General features: G+C 49.4%; 1 protein-coding gene across 3 annotated transcripts in view; it reads right to left on the bottom strand.

The window, feature by feature from the left end:
* The window catches only part of dacha (dachshund a), a 122,113-nt gene extending 101,034 nt beyond the window's left edge, over nucleotides 1-21,079 (bottom strand). For all 3 annotated transcript variants that reach the window (XM_018751995.2, XM_018751996.2, XM_018751997.2), the window contains exon 1: nucleotides 20,521-21,079. In XM_018751995.2, the coding sequence (XP_018607511.1) occupies nucleotides 20,521-21,011 (491 nt within the window). In that variant the 5' untranslated portion in view covers nucleotides 21,012-21,079. The remainder of the gene's footprint in view (nucleotides 1-20,520) is intronic.
* Between the last annotated feature and the right edge of the window lie 6,557 nt (nucleotides 21,080-27,636).

Here is a 27,636-nt window from a genome sequence, read left to right as displayed (position 1 = left end):
GCCCCGGACCCCACCCCCACTCGGAGCTGTCACTCGCTTGGCGCTGCTCTGCGCGATCGAAGCAGCGCGTGTGACTCGGGTACAAGTGTGAGGAAGCACAGCGCTCCTATAAAGCACCCGCCTGAAAAGCGTGGGACCCTCAGGGTGGTCCGCACGAACGGGCGCTGTGTGCTGCGGGTACCTCGCGGGGGAGGGGGGCTTCGTCGATGCAAATCCTCCGGCAATGAGTCGTACCCGCGACGGGGGTGTCGCCGTGCCCAGGCTGCGTTAAAACTCCGGCTTCCACGTGAGCAGGGACCAAGGTGAGGGCATCATCAACTGAGTAGCTCATGATTAACCAGAAGACGGGCTCTTTTCCTGAAGAGTCCATCACATCGGCGTTTAAAGAGTTACTGAGGCGTTGTGGGCTCCGACGGAATCGGAATTCGCAAGTGTTATTTTCCCTCTTTGATATTCTCTGCCTTTCCATCAAACTGCTTGGGCGCCCAAGATTAATTGGTTGCCATCCTTCAAGTCACATGCCAAGCGGGGGCTTGTGGGAGGACGCCGAGCGGCGGCGGAGGTATGTCACGATGTCACGAAACTGTAAATCTGTCCACCGGGGCTCCCCCGGAAGTCCTCTTCGGACACCAGTTTCGTCAGCGTCCCAAAATCCAACTTGGGAACTTATTTTTCGAGCGCTTGACGAAAGAGAGAAGTCGTGGTACGAGGAGCGTTACCGATGAGGGCCATCGGGGGCCTGGTGCCCGTCGCCCGGGGGACACTTCCGTCTCGGGTTGGACTCTCGAACATTTGTCAGACGATGACGACGACGGGTTTGTCGACGAGAGTCTAGCGTGGCGCCCGGCGCATCGACACACGTTTGCCTGTACAAAGTGTAGCAACGAGGGAAGTTTCCCTTGAGCGCCAACGGGAATATCGTGAATTCATGAACTCGATCTCATTTGTTTAACTCCTCCAAAAGTCAGCGCTGTCTGCTTTATTTCAATCTACTCGTCCGTCCTCGGCATCTTCATCCCATACGAGTCACCGCACGTCAGCCCATGTGTTTGCTGGACGCTCGCACAAAATTACACGTTTGTGCGTTAATTTAGCATCATTAGCACGTTAGCTTCATCGGTAGGAGTCGCGTTCAGGCGTCAAAGCGCCGCAAAAAGTGTCAAAGTGTCACAGAGGCCTGAACTGCGAGCGAATAAGGATGCCGTGATAAATAAAGTAAATTATTAACCGGTTCATCGGTTAAGCGGGAGGCTGAAAGCGCCATCGCAAGCCTTAATGTCCGCGTGGACGGATGGCGGGGACGTGGGGGCTAACGGCCCCCATTACCTTGCTCTCCTTCCTCCCAGTGCCTCCATCAGTCCTTGTCACCGAACCGGCGGTCACTGTCGCCGCTCACACGCGCGTCTCTTTTTTTTTACCACGCTTAATTCAGGCGGCGGCCGAGCGGCAACAGCTGTGTCGCCCTAATGATGCCGTCGGAGCGCAACTTTACTGCCTAATAAGTAAAGCGCATTATTTACCTCCCGCAGGACGAGTGGCGGCGCTGCACCTTCCCTCGTCCGCGCGCACACACACACACGCGCGCACACACACACACACACACACACACACACACACACTCCACCCCCCACTCCCACCCCCTTCCTCGCTCCCACTCCTTCCCCTCTCCCTATTTTCATTTGGTTTCCGAGCAGTGACATATTGATGTCACCAATAATAAATCATTCCAATTTGTTCCTTCTCTGCCAACAAGGGCTTTAATCTTCATTTACGACTTACAAAAGTCCGTTTGGCGGAAGTGTCTGATAAAATACTCAATTACCATTTTTTTTCTCCCCGGCTGCACAATCCAATTGTTGTCCTGATAAAAACGCTCCAGCATCCCAAGATAAAGTGTGAATAATTCCCCAGGAACAAATGTCAAAGAGGTGTGCTGTGAGTGGGGATCTGGCCTCGTGCGAGCAGTCATTACTCTGTAAGGGGACAGTGACGGAGAGACTGCGGACCCCCAGCCCGACGCGCGCGCACGTGCAACTTTATTCCGGATTGTGCCGTGCGACGGCGTCAACGAGCTCTGGAGATGCGGACGCAAAGGGCCGCGGGCGGGTTCGAGAGCAGTCTGGGACCAGGAAGCTGACTTACGCCGCACGGCCAACGCAGGACTTTGGACGGGACGCCGGTTGAGGACCGAGAGGTTTGGAGAAGGCCCGGTCGCGCGACGCCGTGCCTGGACTCGCCGTGCAGACGCGCACCGAGGACACGCGCGAGATGATCGTTGAGCGACCGCCGACGTGTCCACGTGAGACAGCCGCAAAAAGTGTCAAAGAGTCGCAGAGGCCTGAACTGCGAGTGACGTTCGCAGGGTTCCAGAGCGCCCTCGGCGGCGTCTACGCCCCCGAACGATAGATGCGCACCTGGCCTCCCCCTCGGCCTGCGCTCTACAGCATAACGAAGAACGAGGATGCGCTCGCATGAGCTACACGTGTTAACAGTCCAGGCGCCATGGAAGCCCTCCTGTAGCTCCGCCGCTACTGGCGCTAATTAACATTTTCACCAATAGCGCTTCATGTCGTGACGCCGCCTTTTCGTAATTAGCCTCAAAGTCACTTCCGCGTGTCCTCTTTATGCACTTATTTCCTGGAGCGACGAGGCGACGTGCACGCATGCGCCGGCACCGTTAGCGCTCGCACCGCCGCCATTAGCGCTTCCTCGTTTTTCTGGGCCCCGTCGCCCGGAGCCGCCGAGCGCCCGCCGATATAGGACCCGAGGCGGCCGGAAGGACGGGATCCCGCACGGCGGAGCGCCCGGAGAAGCGCTGCTCGGCGAGCTCGTGTCGGGGCCCGGGTGCCGCACTGAAAAATTAAACCAATTAGGGGCGCCGTTCGGAGCCGTTCGCCTCAAATTCCTCTCCAATTGAGCGCACCGCTAGGAAAGGGAGAAAGACAGAGGAGAGAGAGATGAAACAGACAGGAGGGAGGGAGGGAGGGAGGGAGAGAGAGAGAGGGAGGGAGGGATGGGGGAGAGAGAGTGCTTCAGTAAACTACTTCATTCTGTCATGCTTGGTGAAGAGGAGAAGAAAAAAGGAGGGAAAAACAGTGCGCCTGAGAGGGGGATTAAAAGCAATCTATATCCACATAAATCATTGATTAAATGAATCATGAAATTAATATGTAAATTGTGTGTTTAACCTCTATTTATACACCACTGTCTGTCATCGTAGCGTAAATCTCAAACTAATTGCAATTTCTCCGCGCGCCGCAAAACTACCCCGAGACGCGAGGAGCGAGGGGAGCAGTGGATGCCGAAGGAGGGGGTGGGGGGGGGAAAGTGTGGTAAAACTCTTGACATATTTATTAACTAAATGTTCAACTACATCAACTCAGTCATTAACAGCCATTGTAGGGAGAGCAGAGGGAAAGTGATAGCGACGTGCCGTTTCAGCAGTTTTAATGCAACAGGGAGATAAGAGCCTCGTGCGTGCGCGTGTGTGTGTGTGTGTGTGTGTGTGTGTGTGTGCGTGCGCGTGCGTGCGTGCGGAGAAGGTTCTGCACCACAGGTCGGCCTGCTCGGGCCCACACGCACGCGCACATACACGCGGCGGTTAAGGGACCCGGCCTGTTTCCCATTAACCTGAGAGGGGATGGAGCCCAGCACACTGAAAGAATTAGCGCGCTTCCTTAATCCGGCGCTTTCCGAGGGTCGCGTCGCTCCATTTCGTTAAAAGCTGGCACCGCGCGGACTCCCGGACGCGGGCTCGAGGGTCCGCTGCCGGGACTCCCTCTCGGAGCGCTGCCTTTATCCTCCGTCAGCCCAACTGCGTCTGACTTGACGCTCGTCAAGTGTTTCTCAAAAGCTTTCGAGCGCGACCCTTCAGAGACAGTCAAAAGCAGGACGCGAATTCCTCCCTGAGAGCATCGCCCCCACTTTGACCTTTTGCCCGTGGACACATTCCTGTCCTCTGGCGAATCACACGAGAAGCGGCGAGAATTTCACCGTCGCGTGAGTCCCACGGCATTTTAATTGGCTGCTGCTGCTGCCGCTGCTGCTGCTGCTGCACCTGTGCTTCATGCGAGGCTTTTCGGAATATTTGCCGCAGCCCAAACGTCTTCATTGTGTCGCCGGGCTCACCGAACGCCTTCCTCGACAACAATGCGAGGGAAAGAGGGAAGGACACAGATAAGAGGAATGGCTCCGGGAGGAGGAGACGAGGGCTCCGTGTGCGTGGGCTGCTGCAGGAGCCAATATGAGGGACATAAAGCTGGCTGTCCCTGGCGTGGCAGGCTTTGATTAGGGCACGGAGGGAGAAAGGCAGAGGCTCCGCTCTCCAGCCCCGGATGACATAAACCGCGGGCCGGGCGGCAGAGAGGGCCTGATTTACGGCCCAGTGAAAAGCCTTCGCAGCCGGAGTGATCTTTCAATAAAAACAGGCCCATCCATTACCCAGCAGCCCCGCGCTCGGGGCCGCGGTGAGGCCAAGCCGGACATCTGTCAGGAGCCTCCGCCGTCCCCTCCCGCTCGCCAGCATCCCCCCACCCCCACCCGCTGCAATCCGGGACCGCCATGGCAGCTGCCGGGCGGAGCTTCGACACCGAGTCGCAATCCCAGCGCGGGTTTGCTTACGCAGCCCAAACGGCCTCCGTAGCCCAACTTTCCCAGCGCTGCTGCAGGGCGACATGCACCGCGCCGGTCGCCGGTGCTGCAGAACCGAGCCTCCGAGGTGCCGTATGCAAGGCCGTGCAAAAGAGGACACGGGATGCACGGTGCCACGAAAGTTTCCAAGACTCGTCGCTGTGTACAACGTCTCATGACCGCAAATGGACTCTCGCTCACATGAGGGAGTTTTACCGCACCGCACAGCGCGGCCCAGCTACTGACACATGAACGTACAGTGTCTCCTTCTCACCGTATCTGCCGTCTACTGCAGTACAGCATCTGCAGAGCACATTCAAGGTTACCGATGAACCTAGAGATAAACATGCACGTATCGCAACACACACACACACACACACACACACACACCACACACACACACACACACACACAAGTTGTACAGTAAGTCAAAGAGAGAATGAAAAGAAGGTAATAAGGACAAAACAATGGGTTCAATGAATAAATACTTCAATAAGAAACAGAGTCATCGACAAGAAATTGCCATTTTGGAGCCGCTAAGAGACTGAGCTCCAGCTCCTTTATAAAGGAGTTTTCATGGCTGGAAGAGCAGCGCGGTGCTGAGAGCCGCTGCCTTGCAAACCAAAGGTTCCCCGTTGAAATGGCCCTCCTGCCGCTGCAGCCCTGATCGAGGTGCGAACACTTCCTGAGCTCGAGCTGCTGCCTTTGCATCCAAAGGTTGCTGCTTTGAATCCCACCTCCAGCTGTAGTGCCCTTGAGCATGGTACTTACTCTAAATTACTCCAGTAAAATTACATGGGTAAATAATCGTAGGTACTGTAGCACTGCAAGATAAATAAAAGAGCTCAAACAGCATGTTGTATCCTTCACAGCACACAGGGTGCTCCATGGGGGTACTCAACTTTACCCTGTTGCCATCACCTTAGAGGAAGCGGAACTTTATGACCCCACAAGCAAACACACGCGCACACACACACAAATTCATGTTCAACAGGTCGGAAATAAGACTGGAAAGCAGAAGAGACCCAGGAACACAGGAGAACATTGTGTGCCCCCCACCCACCGCCTACCCTCTGTGATATGGTATCTGAGGCAGAATCGTAGCTGAAGGAGATTATTGTCGTCGTCGCTTCAAAGGAAAGCAATAAAGCGTTCTGCATGCTCTCCTTCTTGTTTCCCTAATTCACTTCATTTCATTTTAACTACCCGGAACAATTTGGTGAGACATTACCCTGTAATGAAACCTCACGGAGCCTGATTGTTTTCATAAGAGGGAGACAGGCCCCCCTTTCCCCTTCCCCCGACCTCTCAGCCGAACCCACAACCCCCCACCCCACCCCAAAAAAACCCTTCAGTGAGATAAAAGAAACAGGCTGCTCCGGTTACAGTGAAAGCCCTGCGTCGTGGACGAGAGCGGCCTTTCTGAGTGGGGGGGTGAGGGGGTGGGGGTGCCCACCACAAACATGGGACCCGCCCCCTGCCCTCGCACCGCACTCACAGCTGGCACACTGAAGCGGTCACATAACGGCAAATCGGTGGGACGGATGCGTGCCCCCCCCCCCGACCCCGCACTCCAACAACACGGCCCATAATGGACGCAAAGTGCTCCGTCACAGCCAAGTGGGCTCTGTTAAGTGAACTCGGGAGAGAGTTCAAGCAACTCTGAGTGGAGTTCCTTCGAACGCACCGAGCCAGTGCAGCTACCTTGACCAGGAACACAATAAAAACCTCTCGTCCAAACACGCTACTCCCCGGCGAACAGCTCCAAATTGTGCCACATGTACAGTGGGAACAGCACAAGACAGTTTTCTCCACACCTGAGGCTCCTCTCTGTTTTCTCCATCGGCGGCGACAGCGGGAAGCGTCTGTCAACTACAAGCGCCTTTTTCTCACAGCGCCCTGCTTTCTGGAATCATACACACCCTGTGGACGCCGCATATGGACAGCAGGTGGCGCACCGGCTAGAGCTGCTGCCTTTTGCACCGAAAGCACCCAGGTTCATACCCCACCTCTTACTCTGAATGGATACAGAAAAAAGTAGAGAGCTCTATCACTGGGTAAACTCCTGAAGGCGGCTCAATGCTGTCATTCTACAGCCACACTTTCCAAACCTGGCTTGGTGTTGGTCAGACTCATCGGGAGTGTGAGACTCCGCATGAGCAGGATTATGGAGCTTTTGGGTGCGTGCGCATGTATGTTCCACGTTTTGTGTGTGCGTGTGGAATGCGTGAGCGTCAGGAACATGCACACATGCCTACATCAAAGTTTGCGGAATGTGGAATGCGAGTGAGGTATGAGTTTGTGCAGACGCCGCACGCTCGTAAACTGCACGGCAGCTTCTCTTGGGGGTTGTTCTGGGAGTGCCAGAATGCTGCCCTCCGATTGGCCACAACCCAGACTGCCAGTCCCCCGACCCAACACCAGCACCCACTCCTACGCCATCCTCCAGTTCACCGAAACAAGACCCGGGCTATGGCCATATATTCAAATGCAGGCAATAAAAGCGGAAGGTTACCTACCACCTGTTCTGAATGTAATGGCCACATTTCCATTATACCTGCATTTACATCCAAGAGGAGGGAAACGGCCAAACGGCGAGAGGCATTAATTCGCTGCGTTTATTCATTTAGCAGATGCTTTTCTGCAAAGTGATGAACAATAATTATTAAGTAGAATTCAGCTGACGTCTTTGTTCAAGGTAACTCAGCAGTTAACATCCTAAAGTCACTCTCCCACCTACAGAACAACACAACAGAGTATAACACACACACACACTAACAGCAATTTAGAGTCACCGGTTCACCTGAAACACGTCTTTGCAGCGAGGGAGGACACTAAAGTGAATTCGGGGAGAACACACAAAGTCAGTGGGGACTGAACCCATGTCCAAACGCATGGCGCAGATAGGAAAACACTCCCAAGCGGACAGAGAAATGAAACAATACGTACGACCTATCAATCGGTTAGCTTTGCATTGTGACAAAGACACTCTCCCTTCTTGTGCGTTTGTGTGTGTGGGGCACGGCAGTGCTGGGGACGTGAGAGCAGGGGCAAAACATAAAACAGAACTGAAAACGTATCCCGGCGCTCCGCGCGCAAAGCGAGGTCCGCAAAGCCGACAAAAGACTCTTGTGTTAAGCAGCGCCGTCTGCGTCCGACTGATCAGTCGTGGTGAAGTGGAGCGGTAAATCACCTCATTCCCAACCTGATCAGAAATCATCCCCACCCCCAACCAAAAAAAGAAAGAACATGAAAGAAAGAGGCTGCTGTGCGATGCAGCCCTGCAGGTCCCCCATCTGCGGCCTTCTATGATTTCTGAAGTCAGTCTCGGGCGCCGCACATATTATTTGTGTCCTTGGATTCACGCAGATTTATCTCCCTGATAAGTCTTTACAGCAGCTCTCCGTGATCCCGCTGACGGGCCGGCGTCCCGCTCTCTCCGTCCACATTCGCCCCGCTTCGTTCGCCCGGCGCCTGCCTTTTGTACTTTGGGCTGCGCACAAGCGGGCGATTCCGCTGCACAAGCTGCACAAGGATCAGCAGAACCTTTCAGCGGTATTAATTTTAATAAACAACTACCTCCTCCTTAAAAAGATTTGCATTTTTTTGTCACAGTGCTGACTTGTTTTCTTTTTTAATTAGACAGAAATAACTTGCTTGAAAGTACAACATCATCATCGTCGTCATCATCATCATCATCATCATCATCTTCCAAATTCTGGCCATAAATCCGGGGCCCGGGGCGCTCATGATGGCAAACAACGCAGCGGCGGCTCCACTGCAGCACAACGAGGCTGCGAGCACAAGAGAAACAGTAAATGTGGTGCAAGCGGCCAGGAGCGGAAGCAGGGAGACGAGAGGCTGCCGCCTCGCCGCCAAACACAGGCCTGTTCCTCGAAAGGAGCTCTTAGCACGCTGTTAGACGGGCTTCGCGCGCCGCTCTCTAAAAGGCACCGCAAATCTCACGGGTCCCGTATTACTGCGGCACGTGGCCTCAAATGAGGCACGCCAAAATGAAATGTTGAGTTCGAGCCCCCGCCCCCGATTTGGCCCAGTCTGTGAGGGTGCGCTGGGGAGGGAAGGCTGCTCTTTAACGCTTCGATTAAATAACAGAGGTCTTCGGGGTGTCGAGCGGCGTGTTACGGTACGCCTTCCGCGGGGGGGTGAGTGAGGTGAGAAGGGAGACGTCTCAGCCTGATGGTGCACGGAGTCATCTGGTGTGTGGTAGACAGGTGTGTGTATGTCAGACGAGCGCGCACAAACACGCACGCACACACGCACACATCGCACATGCATTGAACGCATACCTCACCTTCACAAAAAATGTGTGCAAACAAAACTTGTAAACACGCGCTGGCAGGCACACAACAAACCCCCCACGAGAGCCAAACAAGCGGCATCTCACGCACACGCAGGCGCGCGCTCGCACGCACAGCACACTGCGAAAGCCCTCCGTATGTTGGCTGTCTGTGCGATCCCCCGCTCTCCCTGTCCGAGGCACTCGCCTGTGTGTTACGGAGCAATTAGCTGTATCACAGGCTCGGATGGCTGTGGTTCCTGGCGTTACACCAAAGGGTTCAAAGGGTGCGAGTGCTCTGCAGACCTGGGGCACGACTGCACTTAAACGCGCCGCGGTGCCACGTAAACGCAAAGACGCACCTACACACGCGGCCACGCGGAGGGACCCAGCGGCAGAAAAGAAACACACAGATGGGAGATGGAGCGACCAGGCCAAGGTCACCTGTGCGAGCCTCGCGAGGGGAACTTAGAAGGGCAGTGACACCCCAGGCCACGCTAAATCACTGGTCGGTACAAATAAATTCCCGGGCAGTAATTAAAAGCAGGCTGGCCTGGACCCGTGTTATCAACTCATCAAGTTCATTGCTCATCTAGAATAACAGGTCCACATCTGCAGTCATTACAGGCAGCTGGATAAATCAATCCGGAGCGCAAGGCTTCGAGCCTCCTCTTCGCCGGCTGCCGTTTAAAAAGCCGCCCGACGTATTTATTTCCCAGTGGCACCTCTGACATTCTATTTACTGTAGGCAAATGGAAACTCACACACTACCTTGTAATGGCCTCACTGAACAGGGAGTGGGGGGGAGGAGCACATTGTGAGATAGTCCTTTAAGACGGATGTTCCCAGTAAAAAGCGAGCGTTATGACCCTCCTATAAGCCGGCCATTTTTCTCCCCTAAACACTGCTTTAAATAAGATTGGAATGAATAAAAAATGAATTGGAGCCAACGTGACGTCGCTCCGTATTGGATGCCAAGGGGTCCCTGATGAGAAGTGGTGCATGGTCTGTGCTGTGTCGGGTTCGAGGACGTGGAGCTGTGGAATAAAGCAGAAGCGGGAGGGAGCAACATGCATTGGCTCATTCACAGACACTGACACCTTCAGACCGGTCCGAGGAACCCAGGTGCAAAGCTTCCGAAAGAGGCCGCAGGACTGGGTCACCGTAACACCAGTCCACCTTGGCCAGGAGATTTATATTTATTCATTTAGCTGATGCTTTTCTCAAAAGCAGCTTACAATGTTAAGGTTACAATTATTTACCCATTTATTCAGCTGGGTAATTTTACTGGAGCAATTGAGAGTAAGTACCTTGCTCAAGGGTAATACTGCCAAAGGTGAAGCTCCAACCTGTGACCTTTGGGTCCAAGGGCAGTTGCTCTAACCACTACGATACCAGCTGTCCCTGAGATAAAGTCTGAAAGGAAACAAGGATCACTGCTCAACTCTTTTTTTATGGTGATTGAAAAGGCAGGATTTGGACAGTCTTGTTCACCCTTTCTCTTAGCTTTCGCTTTGATATTATCACTGATTAACTTAAACATTTCACTGATTAACCAAAACGTTTATAAGAAAATTAAGAGAGCTCATGAGCTGGGTACAGATTGAGGAGCTGGCCTGTACCAGGGTACACCGTGTTAGCGGTGACGTCCCCACCAATTGCCCTGTCACAAACAGAGCAAAACGAATGGTTTAAACGCACGCGTCAGCGAGACCTCAGGCAGCGCAAACAGCCCCGGTGGCAGGGCTCCGCTTTGAAACGTGCTTCCGGAACCCTGGGCATGTTTCCACTCAGGCCGTGCAGCGGGGTAATTGGGCCCAGCTTCCCGGGAAGAGCGAGTAATCCCTCAAACATCCCGTCAAGAAGCCGGGGCCGACCATGATGTCATAGGACGAAGAGGCCGACCGCCCCCACCCGCCTCCAGCCGCCCCCCGTTATCCAACCCAGATCCAGAGAGGTGCGTGCGGGCTCTGCGGGCGAGAACCGCGCCGATGCCGACCGGCCACCTGTAGCCCCGCGGCGTCGGGCCCGGAGCGGCACGCTGCCGAAACGCGGAGGGAGCCGCATCGCGGACGCCTGTTTGTTTGTGGTGTAAGCAGCAGCGGCCCGCGAAAAACAAACATCCAACGTGAGCGTCACACAGAAAGGGCAGGAGAGGTGACACAGCTGACGGGCAGCAGTGTGAGGCGTCGCCATGGAAAAAGCAGGTGTTTGGGGAGAAAAGAGCACAGGGGAGCAAGTGTGCCGCCTCTGTTTTCGGCAAATTCCTTCCCTCTCACACACACACAAGTACCTTCCAACCCCCCTTCCCCTCCAACCCTTTTCCCTTAAGGTCAGGCGTCACCATCACTGTCACAATCCTTCATCGTCACCCAGCGCTGTTGCTGTTTTTAACCTGCAAACAAAGTGAAGCACAGTGACACCTCGTTAGAGCGAAACGGAAGAAAATGCGGCGTCTCGAGCGCCGTTTACGTTGAGGCGGGTATCTGGCGCGAGGTGACAACTCCTTCTTGTCCTCGAGCCGCTCTCGCGGGCTATAGTTACCGCGCGCCCGGCGCCTCGCGCCGCCCCCGTCGCTCGCGCTGATCAAAATCGCTGCGGATGAAAGCGCGAGATCGGCGGCGACGATCTGAAGGTGATGCGGTCGCCCGAGACCCGGGTAGCAGAGTATGGGAGGTAAAATCGTGGTGGTTGGGGGGGGGGGGGGGGGGGGGGGAGATTATTGGTTCCAGATGTCAGAGATTCACGAGACAACTGTAAATACTGATCCTCCGAGAGAGAGGAGGAGCGCGTCGCTTCTTCTTGCATCTCGTCTGGATCCTTTCTTTTTTTCTTCCTTTTTTTTTTACCTCACTGACTGAATTCCAAGACTTTTCGTCGTTCCTCTCGTGCGATTCTAGCCGCCAGTTGTTGTTTTAACCCCTCGCCAACAGTCCAGTGACACAGCGCCGATGCGTGGGCTGCCACCGGCGTGGGGGGGTTGCGCCCACTTGCTAAACGCATCATAAAATATTAAGGGAAAAAAACTGAGGCGAAGCCAGTTAGCGCTTCCTCGCTCGCGCGCTTCGAGTGTTTCGCCCTCATCGCGTCCGACACCTCCGTGTCAGGCAGATATTTTGAGCCATAAATGCAATTTGTCAAAACTGGAAAATTAAAGATTAAGGGTCTCATTTAACAAGCTTGTGAAACGCTAAACAAAATTATATTAATGATCTTTTAGGCTAATCTCACTACAAACGCCGCGCGCGCGCACAAAGGGGGGAGAAACACCAGCTCTTCCGGTACAAACTACTTTGGCGATTTTAATGTCACTTTCAATTTTCTGCTCCCTGCTTCCCACATACCCCCATCCAAAAACAACCATTTAAAACATCACTCCTAATTAGATGATTAGTGCTTGGAAGGGCAGGAGATAAGTAATTTGCATAATTCAATCATAAAAGTTAGAGATACATATTTCTATGTTCGTTTGTACAATTATCTCGGCTGTCCTGGGGGCTGTGATATTAATGTGATTAAACAATACTTCTGCACAGAGCCCAGTGTCCTCTATTAAAGCAGTGCTAGAGGCAAACCAAAAATTAATTTTAGGAGACAATCAATTTTATTCTACATGACTGTAATAAATATAGCCCGGCTGCAGATGTGTCATTAAGCTGAGGGAGAAGATTTTCCCAAAGTCAAAATGACACCAGTGGCTCTGGTTTTTTTTTTTTTTCCTTTCTTACTTTAGGTGGAAAAGGTGGGGGGAGGAGGGAGGTAATTTTTTATCTTTTTGAAATGCTTGACAGGTTTCCTCCATCTGGCAGATCCACCCCATGCCCCCCCCCCCGTTCCCAACACACTCAACATGCATGCACACAAACACACACACATACACACATTTTTCCTGTCCCTTGTTTATACACTCTCATACAAACTGATGGGACACACTTTTCTTCCTTATCTGGGCCCAAGCAGACTCTGTGCCATTAGCTCTCCTTATATGCACAGATGCCCGCATTATGCACCATTTTTATATGTTGCCTTTACTTTGAAGCTTAGAGTCACGTCAAAGGCCAAAAAAAATCATGGCAACTTCTGCTGGAAAGTGTGGGCAGACGGGACTCGTCCGCAGGGCCCCGTGTCTCGACTGTCGCACATTTCCATCTCTAATTGACTACATGTGTCTTTGTTTTGCCTCTAATTCATCGGTTACGCATGGGGCCAGTTATTAAAAAGGCTGTGGCTCAGAGCAGACCGGAGATTAATGAGAGATCGCACGGTCACAGGTTGTTTCATAAGACCTCGGCCCCAGTAAACACACACATACACTCGTTCACACAAAAAGACACAAACACACACACACACACACACACACACACACACACACACACACACACACACACAGAGGCAAACAAGCCACATTTCAGAGCTCACTATCCCCAGCAAGCTATAAAAATATCAAAGTATTGCAACCTTTGCTTCTGCAGTGGAACACCATAAATCTGCAAGGGGCAGAGGTCACTAATGTAGGAATGTTCACTCAATCAACTTAAAAACAAATGGCAAAATCTTCGTTCGATTCATTCCAGTCGGCCAGTTAAATGTTTTCAAATCAGGCGACATTCAATACTATTAAAAAAAAAACTAAATGTAAAAATAAGCCTGTTTCCACATATACTGGCACATCAGTACTACTCAGTCGTTATGCAAATGTGACAGTGAATTATCTGTCAATTATTTGTCACCTACATCTTTCAATCAATTATTTACTTCATAAAATGTCTCTTTTACGTTCTTCAAAGGAACACCTCAGTGCAGTACACTTAATAATTTAATACTTAGCTATTTCACATTGGTGTCTATGGTAATTATATTTACATTGTAATTCCATTATAATAGCGCATACTTGGCATTTCCTTAATGTTCATGGTAAAAACAACTTTTGTGTCTTTTTCAATAAATAATATTCAAATATAAAGCGATGTAAATAATTTTAAATGCTTTGGATCAGCTATAATTCATTTTACTAGATTGATCTGTTGGGTGTATTCACCAGGTCACAGCCTTCCTTCTTCAAGTTCTGCAGTGGGAGGAGGCTGTCCCTTTGCTTCGAACCCCTGACAGAAGCATCACCTCGTGTGGTTTTTGGAGCAAACCCAGCATCCAACAGCGGTCTGGTCTGCAGCAGGTGGGCAGACCCCCTCGTGTTAAAGGAACTCTGCACGTACATGCAGACAGCTGTGCACACCCTTTCTGAAATGTCATCTAAACGACATAGACAAAAAAACACACACTTTTACGTATTTAATGAGACTGGAGGCAAAGGGGTGCAAAGTACCCGGAACCTGACCGCAGCCCAGTGCTGAGGGCTTCCAGCCCTTGAGTGGCCCTGCAATTAATTTATTATTTAGAACCAAAAACAGGTGGAGGAGAGCGTCTGCGCAGACGCGAGCTCGCAACACCTACAATAATACACATGCATTATTCATCCTTGACATTAAAGAGCGGTGGCTGTACGTTACTGGTGAGGCAAAGGCAGCGGAAGAGGCCACGATGCGTCCCTCCTCCCGGGAGAAGGCGCCCCGGGCAAAGCCACAGGCATCGAACCGTCCATATGGGCTGGATCGAGTGGTCGGCGACACACGTGCACGTGCATTTCACGCACACGCTGAGGAGGCGGCACGCAGCCTTGTGCCTGAATGTCCTTGCTGGGGATGGCAGGAGCCCCTTTCTGCCTACCCTTTACTGAAGCACCTCTGCCTTAGAGCCCAGTTTCTGCCCCCATGTCCATCCCCACTCTTTATCCCCTTCCTGGGTCGGTGCCGTTTGGAGCTCGTGCTTAAGAGACCCCCGGCAGGGGCCGTGCTTGGCTGTCGGTGTGGGAACCACAGCAACGCATTAGAGCTCAGCCTACATCTCATGCTGGGTTGAGTCCTGCTTCAAAACAAAGTGATATAAAGCCAACTGAAATTATTCATGGTGACGTGATGTTTTTCAATAATTAATACTTTGTAAATGCTATTCATGTTATCATCAGCAAACTTGAAAACACTGCATGCACTGCAGCATTTTGTCTTATTTTAGTAAAAACATGTCAAGAAACCTGGAAGGTCAAAACAGTGTACAGGCCCAAAAGAACACGGAAATGTTATTATCATGTTATCATGTTAAGTTTTGGCCATAACTTTCATAAGCAAACGTCAGAACATCCAGAATGACATTAAGATAAACAGGTTTCTTGTGTTTTAAAGATTTTGCTCAATTAAATAAACCCCCCCCCCCCCCCCCCAAAAAAAAAGGCATTAAAATGAAGCGGTGTAGAAATATGCAGTTTGGACACCTAATCTCTTAAATGCAGACTTTCTCTCCAAATGCTCATTATAGGAGGTTAGTTCGCTGCTCCGGGCAATGAACGGAATTATGCCACACTGTTTAAATTAATGACTAAAAAAAGCAAAAGTAGTAAAAAAGAAAAGTCTAATTTCTCCTGGCTTTCTAATAAGTAATAGGTTTACATTAGTTAATGATTAAGGTTCATTTTTCTTCAACCAAGAAACTAACACCCGTGGATGAAAAGCTTCTCAGTTTAAGTACTGGCGTAACAACAGTGTGCCTTTCGTCTGAAATAAAACGGACCCCCTCCTGTTATTGATCCATATTAGTTGAAATATAAAAAGCCCTGTTGGCAAAGCCTCGATAACAAGTACCGCCCCGTGTCTCCTGCGTTGTTCACTTGGAGCAAAAATAGTTAAAACTGCTAATCCAATACACCTTTGAAAAAAAGAAAGAAACACAGGCCCATAAACACAGGAGTGGAAAAACAGCACAGATGTTCATCTCTAATGCAATTTCCATTCAATTTCCTAAGTGCAGTCCCCAAGTGCAAACTAGTTTAACGTTATGTTTAGCTTGCAAATTCTTTTAATAAATAATGAATGCAATAAAAACCCGGAGATCAATTGCGAGCTGAGAAATCATAAAAGGAGCCCTTTGTGCCGGCTCTGTTTGCTGATTCGGACACTTTCCCCCTCATTCAAATTGCTCGTGTCAGTTTTAAAGATTATGTTGAAATGTTTTGATGACTTTCCTGATATCTCCTGCTGCCGGTGACTTTATCCCGCTCCAGCGGCCGGCCCTAATAAAGGCAAATGCATTCGGTTTCCTTCCCTCCCCTCTCGCTCTCTTCACCAAATTAAAGGGGGGCTGGGGGGGTGCCTGTTCACACACATTAGTTATAACCATCTGGTGGTGGGGCGGCGGGTGATGTTTTAAATCGGACTATAAAGCAGCGGACTGACGGGAACATGGGCAGGTTAGCTGTAAAGCACAGAGGCCGAGGAGCAAATTCAATTCTCCCTGTAGCCCCCGTCGCCACGGCGATTTAATGACTCGGCTGTTGTTCCAATCTTTCCGAAGTTAACCGTACAGTAAAACCTTCCACAGTTCAGGTCCATTATTAACCGTTTAGCTTCTCATCCGAAATAAGGCACTGAAAGAATGGCGCCCCGGTGCCTCGCAGTCTCTTCCTCTTTCCCTCACTCGTTTCCCTATGAGAGCACATGACTGTGACAGATTGATTCAGCACAACATGAGACACCGATTTTTGCAACCTGGGATTCTGCAGGTGAAGGTGTGTGTATGAGGTGGGAAGAGGAGGAGGAAGTAGTGGTGGTGGTGGTGGTGTTTGGGAGGGAGCGGTGAGTGGGTGGATGGGGGGGTGCTCTAAAAGGTTAATTACTGAATCCTGCCCAAACTGGCCATCTGGACCTAAGCAAACACAAGCAGTGTCTCCATCTCTCTTTCTCAGACTCCTCCGCTTCCTTCCCTCACCCTGGCTGCCCACGGCACTCCTCCACGCCCAGCCACCTCACCGTGGCACAATGAAGAAGATCCTCTCCAACTGGGCTTGACCCACAGGCTGTCCACATCTGTACATGTGTGCACGTATCACTTATGGCCGTTGATCTGAGAATGACAAGATGCCACGGACACAGGCATGCAGGCTCATTTAGGATGACCTTGCAAGAGGCACGTCTGGATTTCTGTGCAACGCCAGTGGTTTGCAGAGCTCACAGCACATGTCCAAAATGTGTCCATAGTGTCTCACACCGCAAAACTGTGTCACCGACACACTGAACACACACCCAGGCAGGAAAACAAGAGTCACCTTATCTTGGTTACATTAACCTCACATACATGTCTCAGATAGGATTCAGTGGTGCCAAATAATTTGTTTCTGCTAGCATTTGCGTTTTTATTTGAAAATTCTCACTGGAGTACAAATATGTCAGAGACTAAAATTAATATGAATCTAAATTGGTTAAAATAACCTTTCTGTATTTGAGGCAATTAATTGTGATGAGGAATGTATTTACTGTAGGATCTTCAATATACAGTAGAATAATAGTAAATGTAGGAAATAATGAAAAAGAATCATTGAGAATAAATGTGCACTTTTCCTGTTTAACATGAACTGTTCAGCATTAAGTAATACTAAAATGTCTTTAAATGACTTAAAATGTCTTAAAGTAATGCATCCGTTACCAACACTGCTAAGCACCTCAAGTGTCGTGTTGAACAAAATTAATAAGATAAGAACTTGATATAATCGGTTTCCACAATTACATGGCACATTGAGCATGCATTTTAAATGGAAAAAAACAAAGCGAGACGTTTAGATCTTTATATCACACATACTGCTGTAGAATAAGAAAATATGTCGCTTCAGGGTAATTTCAATACATATTGTTCCTCTTAGAAACACAGGCAAAGGCATCAGTCATGTCCCTTTACATAAACTGCGATTACATTTGTACCTGGTAGTCTTCAAAGCAACTGAATGCACTTTTAAAGTTATTTTTGTAATGCTTTGTGAATTGTTCAGTCCTGTGTTTGTAGTCTCTTTCCAAGTCTGTGACTGCTGTTAACACTGAGACTTGGTTTCACACTCTTTTTGGCTATAATTGTAATATACTCGACCTGCAGCGGTGACAAAATGCAGCAAACTGCTTCATGTAGCTGTCTCTGGATTCTTGAGGAGTTTACATACATTTCTGCAAGCAATGTACCTCTGCTAAACACAGTTTTCATTAAGAGTGCCATCAAACACTTAAATAAAAAATAACTAACTAATAATCGGATTCGAATGCATAGTTGAATAAGAGCAACGTTTACGGCAGTTCTGCTGTTAACTTTAAAAATAATATCCTGCATCTAAGGTGTTTCACTTTACTGTTGCCGTACGGTTGTTCAGGGGTGACGACGACGACGACGACGATAATGACGACGAAGATGATGACAATAATCATGACGATTATCCCTACAGGCTTTGCTTTGGATCGGGAAGCTGCTGCGGCTCCCGCGGCCCCTCAAATGTGTCCCAAAAAGTGCACATTTTATTGTTGCCGATGCCGGGACCTTTTCTTTATTGTCGTCTTCCTTTGGAGCGCATTGAATCATTGTCACGGTGGGACAATTGAGCACCAACTGCAGAGCCCGAGGCAGCCGAGGGGTCCGGGGCCTCTTTAGGTCCCCCGTCCCATTGACAGGGCCGGCGGAGCGCGCGACAAGCGGCGCATCTGTCACGATAACAAGCCAAGAATAACACGGAGACATCAGAACGGAGGAAAAAAAACAAAAAAAAAACAAAAAAACAAGGGGATCCGTCCGGAATGATTCATTCAGATGTGTCTCGTGGATTTATTAAAGGCGCGCCAACATCTGCGGGCGCGCGGGGCCGCGGCGCGAGAGCCTCATGCAAGATCAATTCTAATTGGAGAAGAAGAGAAGGAAGCAAAGGAAGAAAAGTGGAGCGAGATGAATCAAAACAGGAATTTGCATGCGGACACCCAGGTCGGCTGTGTTTGCTGAAAACGTGCCCTTTTCCGACGGGCTCCGCACGCTGCACTTTTAAAGAAAACGTGAGTGCGGCTCCAAAGTTTCTCAAAACAAAACAACGGGAATTGAAAGAGCGAGCGCGCGCGCCGAAAAATACCTTGACCTTACAGCCTTTTCCACACGCTGTCCGTTGTGTGACACAGACGTTATTATAATATGTGACGCATCATATTAATAATAGTCTGTTTAAAGCCCGACACCGGGCAACAAGGCCGGCGAGACACAGACAGACAGACAGACAGAGTCAGACAGCACGAAACTTTCTTCAAGAACCTTCTTTCATTTCTGCGCTGCGAATAGAATAAGGCCGAAAACGTGTCGCGGCAATTGCAAGAGACAGGCATTACAAAAATGTCAATTTAATTTCATTGTGTGCGGCGCGCACGTTGCGGGACAATGGGCCCCCCCGCAGACTTCCTACGGACGCACCTCACTGTTCTTAATTACATGTGAGAGGGGGCCGCTGCGCTCGTTCCCACTCAGATCCGCACCGAAGTGTGACACACACACACACACACACACACACACACACTCTCGAAGAGCACTTTCCCAACCACCTTTTTTAACTAAAAACCGGCTTATACGTAACACTTTTGGTAGCGCCTGCGCGTCTGTTTTGTTTATACATGACAATAAATTTAATTAAATCAACATTTCATTTTTTAGGAGTCACAAGTATATCGCCAACAACACTGATTGAACTGAAACTGTAAATACGCTGAAATATAAATGTGTAAGGAACATGCTTTTGCACGTTTAATCTTTCTAGAAACATACATGTGAGAGTAAAGTGTAAACATCTTGTTGATTTTACAGTGATAACCTACTGGGTGTTAATAATATCATATCAATTCATGACAATTATCTGAAATGCCTGGTGAAAAAATTACAGACATCATGTTATTATTAATGACCCGGACCGATTATGTAAAAGAGCACTAGTAGGTAATTGATACAAGATTAACATTATTCAGTAAATACAGGGTTTAACAATAATTTAAAGCCGTTACACTTTGCTCCGAGCTCCTGGACGTGGTTTATTTATAATTATACTGATCCTTAAATTATGTATCCTTTCTGCAGTTACAGAACGACACAAAAACATTTAAAAAAAATATAGCCTCCGAAACACACCGACTGTGCGAAGGAAGGCATCATCAAATGAGGGTAAAAATAAAGAAAAGGAGCGGAGGAAAAGTTTTGTCGAGGAGGAGAAGTGACTGTGGGGTCAGTGCGGTTCACAGCTGTGTTCCTTGTGCTCCGAAATGCCGCAAATGTGCGCGATTTGCGCTCTTCTCTTAGCTGCAGAAATTAAATGTATAAGGACTCGTGAGGGGACCGTTAAGATCCGGCTGTGTAACGCATTAATAATTAAACTGCACACACACACACAGTGACACACAGACTCAGACACACACACACACACACACACACACACAAACGCGTGGGCTGAAGGTTCGCAATGACAAAAGTTAGTTAGTTGGGAAAGTTTCGCGCGCGGTCACAGCCGCCTATGTGACCGGACGGCCGCCGTTTGGGACCTTTGTTTTGTTACCCCGCGGCGCAGGAGACACGGCCACGCGTGACAAGGGGGACAAAGAGGGGCGAAGCGCTGGGCTCGTGCCAGCGCCGAACAAGTGTGTGTGCGTGCGTGTGTGTGTGTGTGCGCGTGTGCGTGTGCGTGTGTCCGCGCGCGCGAGCGAGCCTCTAACCTGGCGTTGGTGCAGTCGTTGTAAAGCGCCTCGAAGTCCTTGCGGGTGATGAGCTTGCAGCGGTTCACGCCGGGCTGGATGGCCCCGAGCCCCCGCAGGATCCGGACCTGCTCCACGGTGCACACCACCGGAGATATATCCAGGCGCTTCAGCTTGGTGTACACGGTGTGCAGCCCCCCCACCAGGTGCTTGAGGAAGAGATCGAAGACCTGCGGCAGGCAGATGAGCTCCTGTCCGTCCACGTTGAACGAGGCCACCTTGACCCCGTGCACCTCCACCATCTTGCACTCGTTATTGACGCCGGTGCCGGTGCCGTTGCCGTTGCCGTTGCCCCCGCCGCCTCCGCCGCTGCTGATGAACGTGTTCATCATGCTGCTGGTGAGCCTCGGGGACTCGGCGGGGCTCGTGTACAGGGGATCGGAGCGAAAGAGCCCCCCGGACCCCGGAGTGGAGGTAGGGGAGAGCACCGGGGGAGTTGCTGATACGGCCATAGTCACTTTAGTTTTTTTTTTTTTTTTTTCTTTCTTTCTTTCTTTTTTTCTGTTTGTTTGTTTGCTTGTTTTTTCCCTTTCTCCTTTCCTTCCTCTACTTCGCTCTCTCTCTCCCGGTTGCGCCGTTCACTCTCTCCTCTCTCCTCTCTCCTCTTTCACTCTCTCCTGCTTTTTCTCATGCAGCCGCGCTCGCGCCGAGTAGTAGGCAATGGGCTACTACCGCACTCGCAAGTGTGGTGGCGAAACTGAGAAGCGCTGCATTCAGCGGCTCCGTCGGCCAGCCCACGCCGAGCACGAGTGGCACCTCTTCCACCCAATGAGCGACGCCGTGACGCCAAGCCTGGCACCCTATTGGAGGCGCGGGGGAAGCAGATGGGTTTCCTAGTGGTGGAGGGCGGGCCTTAGCGCTGACAGCTGGACGTCTCACTGAGCGAGAACTTTGAGGACTTTAAACGCGTAATCGTTTTCAGAGCGGCTCCTCTATACCTTTGTCTGCATTTCCAAGGCCATACGCATGTTTGATCTTTTTAGATGCCCTTATTTTCAAGTAAGAAACAGCACTGCTGACAAGAATTGTACAGATATAGTGAAAAAGAAATTCATTTACGGGAAAAATATCATTAGCGAGTGCATTTCGTGTTTACTGTATAAACTGCCTTTATTCGGGGTTAAAGTCATAAATCTTTTCATTGTGTGTGTTTGGCCATGCTTAAAACTACACAGCGCGAAGTCCGCTATTCACTTGTCCCCGTTTGATTAACGAGTCTTTTTTTCTCTCTCCGGCTTTTTCTCTTCACCTCCGTCACACTGAAACTCGTGGGCACTTTGGATCGCAGAGTCTGTATGTGTGTGTGTGTGTGTGTGCGCGCGATACCTTCGTGCGGCAGGACTGCGCGACGGTGTCGCCGAAATGCAGCTCCGCGCCTCCCTTTTATTCCTCTTTACTTGTGTTTTTGTAACGCCGCGCGGGAGATCAAATAAAAGAATAAACCAAAACAATAAAACACACACGTGATCAGTGATTCTCTCAGTCTCACGGGCTTTTCAGAACAACAACTTCCAAAGCGGGGAAACACACATAAAAGTCGTCTTTCTGCCACAGTGAAAATCTCATCTAATTTGATGGTATAACACAATGTTACATTTATTGACATTTATTCCCATTTACATTTCTTTGAAGTCCAGAGCCCGATTTTCCACTACTGTATTAGTTGGAAGCGAAAGGCCAGTGGGCCCTGATTCCATGACCCTGGCCAGCGTTTGCTCTGGACCAACATCAGCAGCAAATGACGAGAGATGTGTTTCTTCTCTACATTCTTAGTCAATTGTGCGATTTCACACAGTTTTGTTTCCTGAGAAATGATAACATGCTCCAAGTAATCACTGAATAATAAGCAAATATATTTTCAGAAAGGCTTTCGTCATTAAAAGTTGAGGCCAAAGCTCGGCTGTATGACATCGGAGAAAAGCGAGCGGCCAGATGGACCTACAGCAGCCGCATTTCTCCTGTCACCATAGTAAAGGGATGCTGCTCCTTGTAGATTTTCAGAATATCTGCGCTTGTCACATGAAACACAGCACTCGCTGATGTTTTATTCAGGCCGCACAAAGGTTGACGGTGAATCGGCTCTCGTGTGCATCATGTAACAGATTTGATGTAAATAAACAGCATACATTTTGTGTTGTGGCACTTAAAAGTCACACCAAGCTTTAAAAAAAAGCTAAAGTTTCCAGTTCTGTTTGGTTTATTTCCAAGTCCGCAAGAATCGGACACTCAAAACATCATATAAGACATATTAAGAGAAGGCTTTTTCCTCCTTAACATTGCATTATTATTATTATTATTATTATTTGAAGGACACGGGGGGGGGAGGAGGGCTAACACACAGGGCAGTATATTACAGTGCAGCTCACATATGTGAAGGTATTGTGTAAACACACAGCAGCTGTGAAAGCTGGCAGCCTTCAGTCATGTACTCGGCACTTACAGCGCAAACAACAATACAGCGGTAATAAACTGTAAGAACTGGGAGAAAAAGACGTACGCAACCAGGTTCCTGCTACTGACTGTTGCTCTTTCCCCTCCTCCCCCCCCCCTTCTGTCGCCAAGTGCTGCTGTGCTGTGAAGAAGACATCATGTCCATTGACAAGTGGTACATTTTTAATGTCTGCACATCGCAGCACTTGGCTGCCGGGCCGGTACGTAAGGAGGGATGTTCTCGGAAATGTCTTCCCAGAGACCTGGAGGGACGGGAGAGCGGTGTGTGTTTGTGCTGTTTATGTATCCCGAGTGTGTGTGGCAGAGATCTGCAATTTCACAGCACCCCCGCCGCCCCAAACCAAAGCTGATTCTTGGCACAGCGAACCTGCCGTCGCTCCTCGCTTAATTCCGCGTGTATGGAGAAGTAACGTGCATCGCGTTCGCTGCGGCCTCGCGGGGCCCTGCTGTGAGGAAGGCACCTCGCAGGCGCTCCCCTGGTGGCAGGAGGCCTCCACCGCAAACTCGTTCGGCCGCATTGTGCTGAACGGGAGCTTGAGCGCGAATTCATCCATGATGAAAATGTGAGGCACGTTGGAGAGCGAGCGCCTGACCAAATTCTCCTGCTGCCTAAGTTTGTCTTACATGGGCGCTGTTGCACCAGCGACCGTGGCAGTGCTTTGAAGTGTGTTGAGTCAGCAAAATGTCAAGTAGCAGCGTGTCCTCCGATGTTGTATTTCAAAATGCGTTTCTCTTCTTTCCTTCGCCCACTCTTGGCTAAATGTGACCGCTGCCATTGAAAACACTTCAGGTTGCCTAAAAAAGGCATAAAACATTGATGTGGGAATAACAGTTAACCTTTGAGCTCTATCTTTTTAGGGCAGATTAATATTGTAATGAGCGCTTAAATGCCATGCAAATTTCTGCTAGTTGCCCGACTAAATTAAAAGGTTGGTGGCAGTCTGAAAATTAGATACATATTTTACCGCGCTTTCAATTGTGCCTGCTCCATGATTCTGCACACTGTTGCCCCTTCATCTTTTATTTAATCGTAACGATGGCCTGCTTAGCATACCTTGCCTGCCAGCGCACCGCCACCCCCCGCCACCCCCCGCCACCCCTACCCCATCAGCAGCAAGACAGCGCTCTTTCCATATGAGAGCCGACAACCCATTCCTCACGGACTAAATGCAGATAACGACGCTCTGCTGTCTCCTTCGCGGTGCGCGGTACAGGAACACATGCACTCTGGCGCTTGGGCACGCGGGCATCCGTTTCCTCCGCTGCACAAACGGTGTGAACCCCTAGACCGAGAGAACGAGTCCCGTTCCGCTGGTCGTGTTTCCGAGCTCAAAAAGGCTCGCAGGAAAAATGAACAAGTCTGATCTCTTTCCCGTACCCGTTTCAGCTCTGCGGACGTGAAACACTTTTTCGTTCACTTTGCTCGGGCAAAAGGTCCCGCATCGCTTGAAGACGTGGTTAAGGAACCGGACAGAAGCCTGATGGCTGATGGTCCCCGAAGGGGTCTTGCTGTAAATTTCTTGAGCGCAGAGCTCCACTGAACATTTCCAGCTGTTTAAAGTTGTCACTTTGGATAAAAGCATTGCCTCCACAACATAGTAACCTGCAAATATCCTAAAGCTGGGCAACTAAATGCTGAGTGACGGAAATCTGTTTTGTTTTGTTTTTCTTAATGGGGATCTACCAAGAATGTCAATTTTTGCTTTTCATCCACATGATGGGATCTTTAAATAAGTGAAATAAAAAGCACAAAGCATCCACTGCAGTCATCTTCCAGTGGAACGATATCAGAGGAAACCCGGAAGGTTGTTAGACTTCTGCGATGCACACGCCGCACGTGCGTGACAGTAGTGAAATGAGCAGCCGGCAGAAACAGAGCGCAGTAAAGAGAGCAGCGTTACATGCGTTCGGAGAGGAGTAAGTTTTGAAAGCTCAGGGACAACATAAACTCCGAACTGATTTAACGCTATTGATTTTAATGAGCTGCTTGTCACATTACCCTATGTGGCAAAAATAATATGGGTTCGTTTCCCAAAACTGTCATAAGTTCCCTCACTTCCTAATGCGCTGCAATCATTGTAGTGCTACAGTTTGTTGGGAAAACGGACCCCAGAATTGTTTCTTGTACAGAAGAAGTATGCAGAGTTTATTACGATCGCATATTTCACTCTGACAGTAAGACCTGAAATCTTTCTTTGTGTTTTTGTGTTTCCATGTGTGTCCAGAAGGCTTGTGGTGAAATATTCTGTATTCCAAAGGCTCTTGTTTTGTGCTACAGAAAAAAAATGTAGAATGTTATTTCTTCTGACAAAAATGATAAAAATAATTGTGTCATTAAAAGCCTGTTTAGCCTTTATTCTCTAGAGGAATATTTGAAGAGAAAAATATTTTTCTTGCTTTGGAAAGATGATTCTGTTAAACACTGGTGTGTGTGTGCGTGTGTGTGTGTGTGTGTGTGTGAGAGAGAGAGAGAGAGAGAGAGAGAGAGAGAGAGAGAGAATGAGAGAGTGTTTTGACAAGGTGAATCAATATTATTCAATGACCACAATGGCTGACCACCCAGTTTCAAATTATCCAGCTGCAAATCTCAGTGCAGGTCAGGTCACCTCTATGAAAAGTCACTTGCATTTAGTTACAACTAATGTTTTCTGAGCATTTGTAAGTTAAAATTGATGCTAATAACACTGTTATATATTGTACACACGTGTATGCAATAAATCAAGTGCAAACTGGTTTCCCGTTCCCCAAGTGCAAGCAGAAAGATGTTTTTATGTTTTGTGCAGAAACTTTGATCAGCTTTGTGAAATATTTAAAACGTACAATATTTCTTCACGGAGTCCCTGACACTCACAGTTTTAACAGAAGGGAACAGAAGTAAATGGTGTCTGGAAACTACAGCATCTCTCATCACACGAGGTTTGACTGTGACTCTTCAATAAAAGGCCAGTCTTAATTTCCGAGATACAAGAATTTAGCTGCAGGAATCTGACAATCGTTCAATCAATCGTTTCATTAACACCGGTTCTGGAGCTGTCGTTCCCAGTAAGTAGCAGTTTGCCATCATCGGAGATCTGGGCGTGCAGCAGTGTGGCGCTTTTGCACGCGGCGCTCCTGCAGCAGGCAAAGTCACACAAATAAAGGCGCTTAGATGCTCTCGGTCACAGACGGGGGCTCCTCTCCTGTCCGTTGCAATGGCTCAGTCTTGATATCCTAATAGCGCGGTGACCTGCAACGGGCCGGCGTGTGGCACCGCTCCGCTCATGCCTTAATCACACTTGAATGGAGCTCCGCTTGAACGTGGATGAAGACGTACTTTGAACGGTAGGAACAAGGCTCTGTCCTTCCCTCCGTATTGCAGTCTGGTTAATAAGATTCAATGAAGTGCAACGAGAGAGAGAGAGAGAGAGAGAGAGAGAAGGAGAGAGGGAGAGAGAAGGAGAGAACGAGACAGTCTCATCTCCATTTTGCATTATTAGTTCTTCTCTTCAGAGTAATTGTAATGTAAAATATTGCAGTAAGGCCAGATGCAAAATACCTTCTCCCCTCCATGTAATGAAATCTTTTTATTAATGTGTGCATAACACAAATCAATAACAATAATAAATTACCGGTGATTGTAATTGAATGTTTTCCTAATTTTATTGTCAGTCATGATAAATATTCATTCCCATTACAGGGTTTTAAATTAATTACGGTCCACCATCTTTTGCAAGATGAAATGTTACATATATATCAGGAGTGAAGTAATGCATTTGGGCCTGCCGTGTGCCAAAAAGGTGATGGACTCTCGGTTAAAGTAAAATATCTCCCCTAAATTGTACTTAAAAGAAGGGCAAGCTTCTCGTTTCAGTGTGTGCGCAGTGCTTAAGTCTTAAGAAGGTCCACCTCGCTGATTTAATGCTGCATTTTAATGAGGGCTGCTGCCAAAGACGGGTCCGTGGCACCGCTGAAATGAGCGGCAATCTCTCCAGGAAAACCTGGAGCAGGCGAAGCAGACTACATGTGTTACTCTGAAGCTGGAGGGAGGGCAAGGGCCTCCGGGGTGTTAAAGGTACACAAGATGCACTCTGCTGATTTATTAATTGCTCATCGCTGCTTTACAGTCCCTCCCAAACATTCCTGCCACGAGACAAAGGCGGAGAACTGAGCAGTGAGTCTCCGGTACCGGCTGCAAAGGGTGGTGGGGAGAGACAAGCAGTGAGGCATTCCCTCAAAATGAAATCCTCCGTAGGTCCCGCAAGTTGCAAAGCACCCCGAGACCCAAAGTATCTGGTGCGTCCCGGGTTCCGCAGTCCTTCGGAACGCAGAAGCCTGAAAGGCCAGACAAAAACACAAACTCCAGTCTGCACTTATATGAGACTTTCACATGTGCGATTTAACAAAACTCCACTGATGGCACAAAGAGTCAGAAATATCCAAAGCGCAGCTCCGTTTCCTCCTCCAAAGGGTCCACTTGTCCAGCTGGTAGTTATTCAGTGATGGTGCTTAACAAGTCCAGGAAAATAATTATCATCTTCAGCGAATCGGTTCAGCTACAATTGCCAGTTCAGAGAGCCACGGAGATCTGAGAGTCGAGCTCCCACACTTTACTCCCTACACTGAATGGGTGTTTGGTGGAAACTTGCA

The sequence above is a fragment of the Scleropages formosus genome, chromosome 4 (genome assembly GCF_900964775.1).
Source record: "Scleropages formosus chromosome 4, fSclFor1.1, whole genome shotgun sequence".
NCBI lineage: Eukaryota > Metazoa > Chordata > Actinopteri > Osteoglossiformes > Osteoglossidae > Scleropages > Scleropages formosus.
The sequence above is the reverse complement of the archived record's forward strand: the minus strand, read 5'-3'. Positions and strand labels throughout refer to the sequence as shown.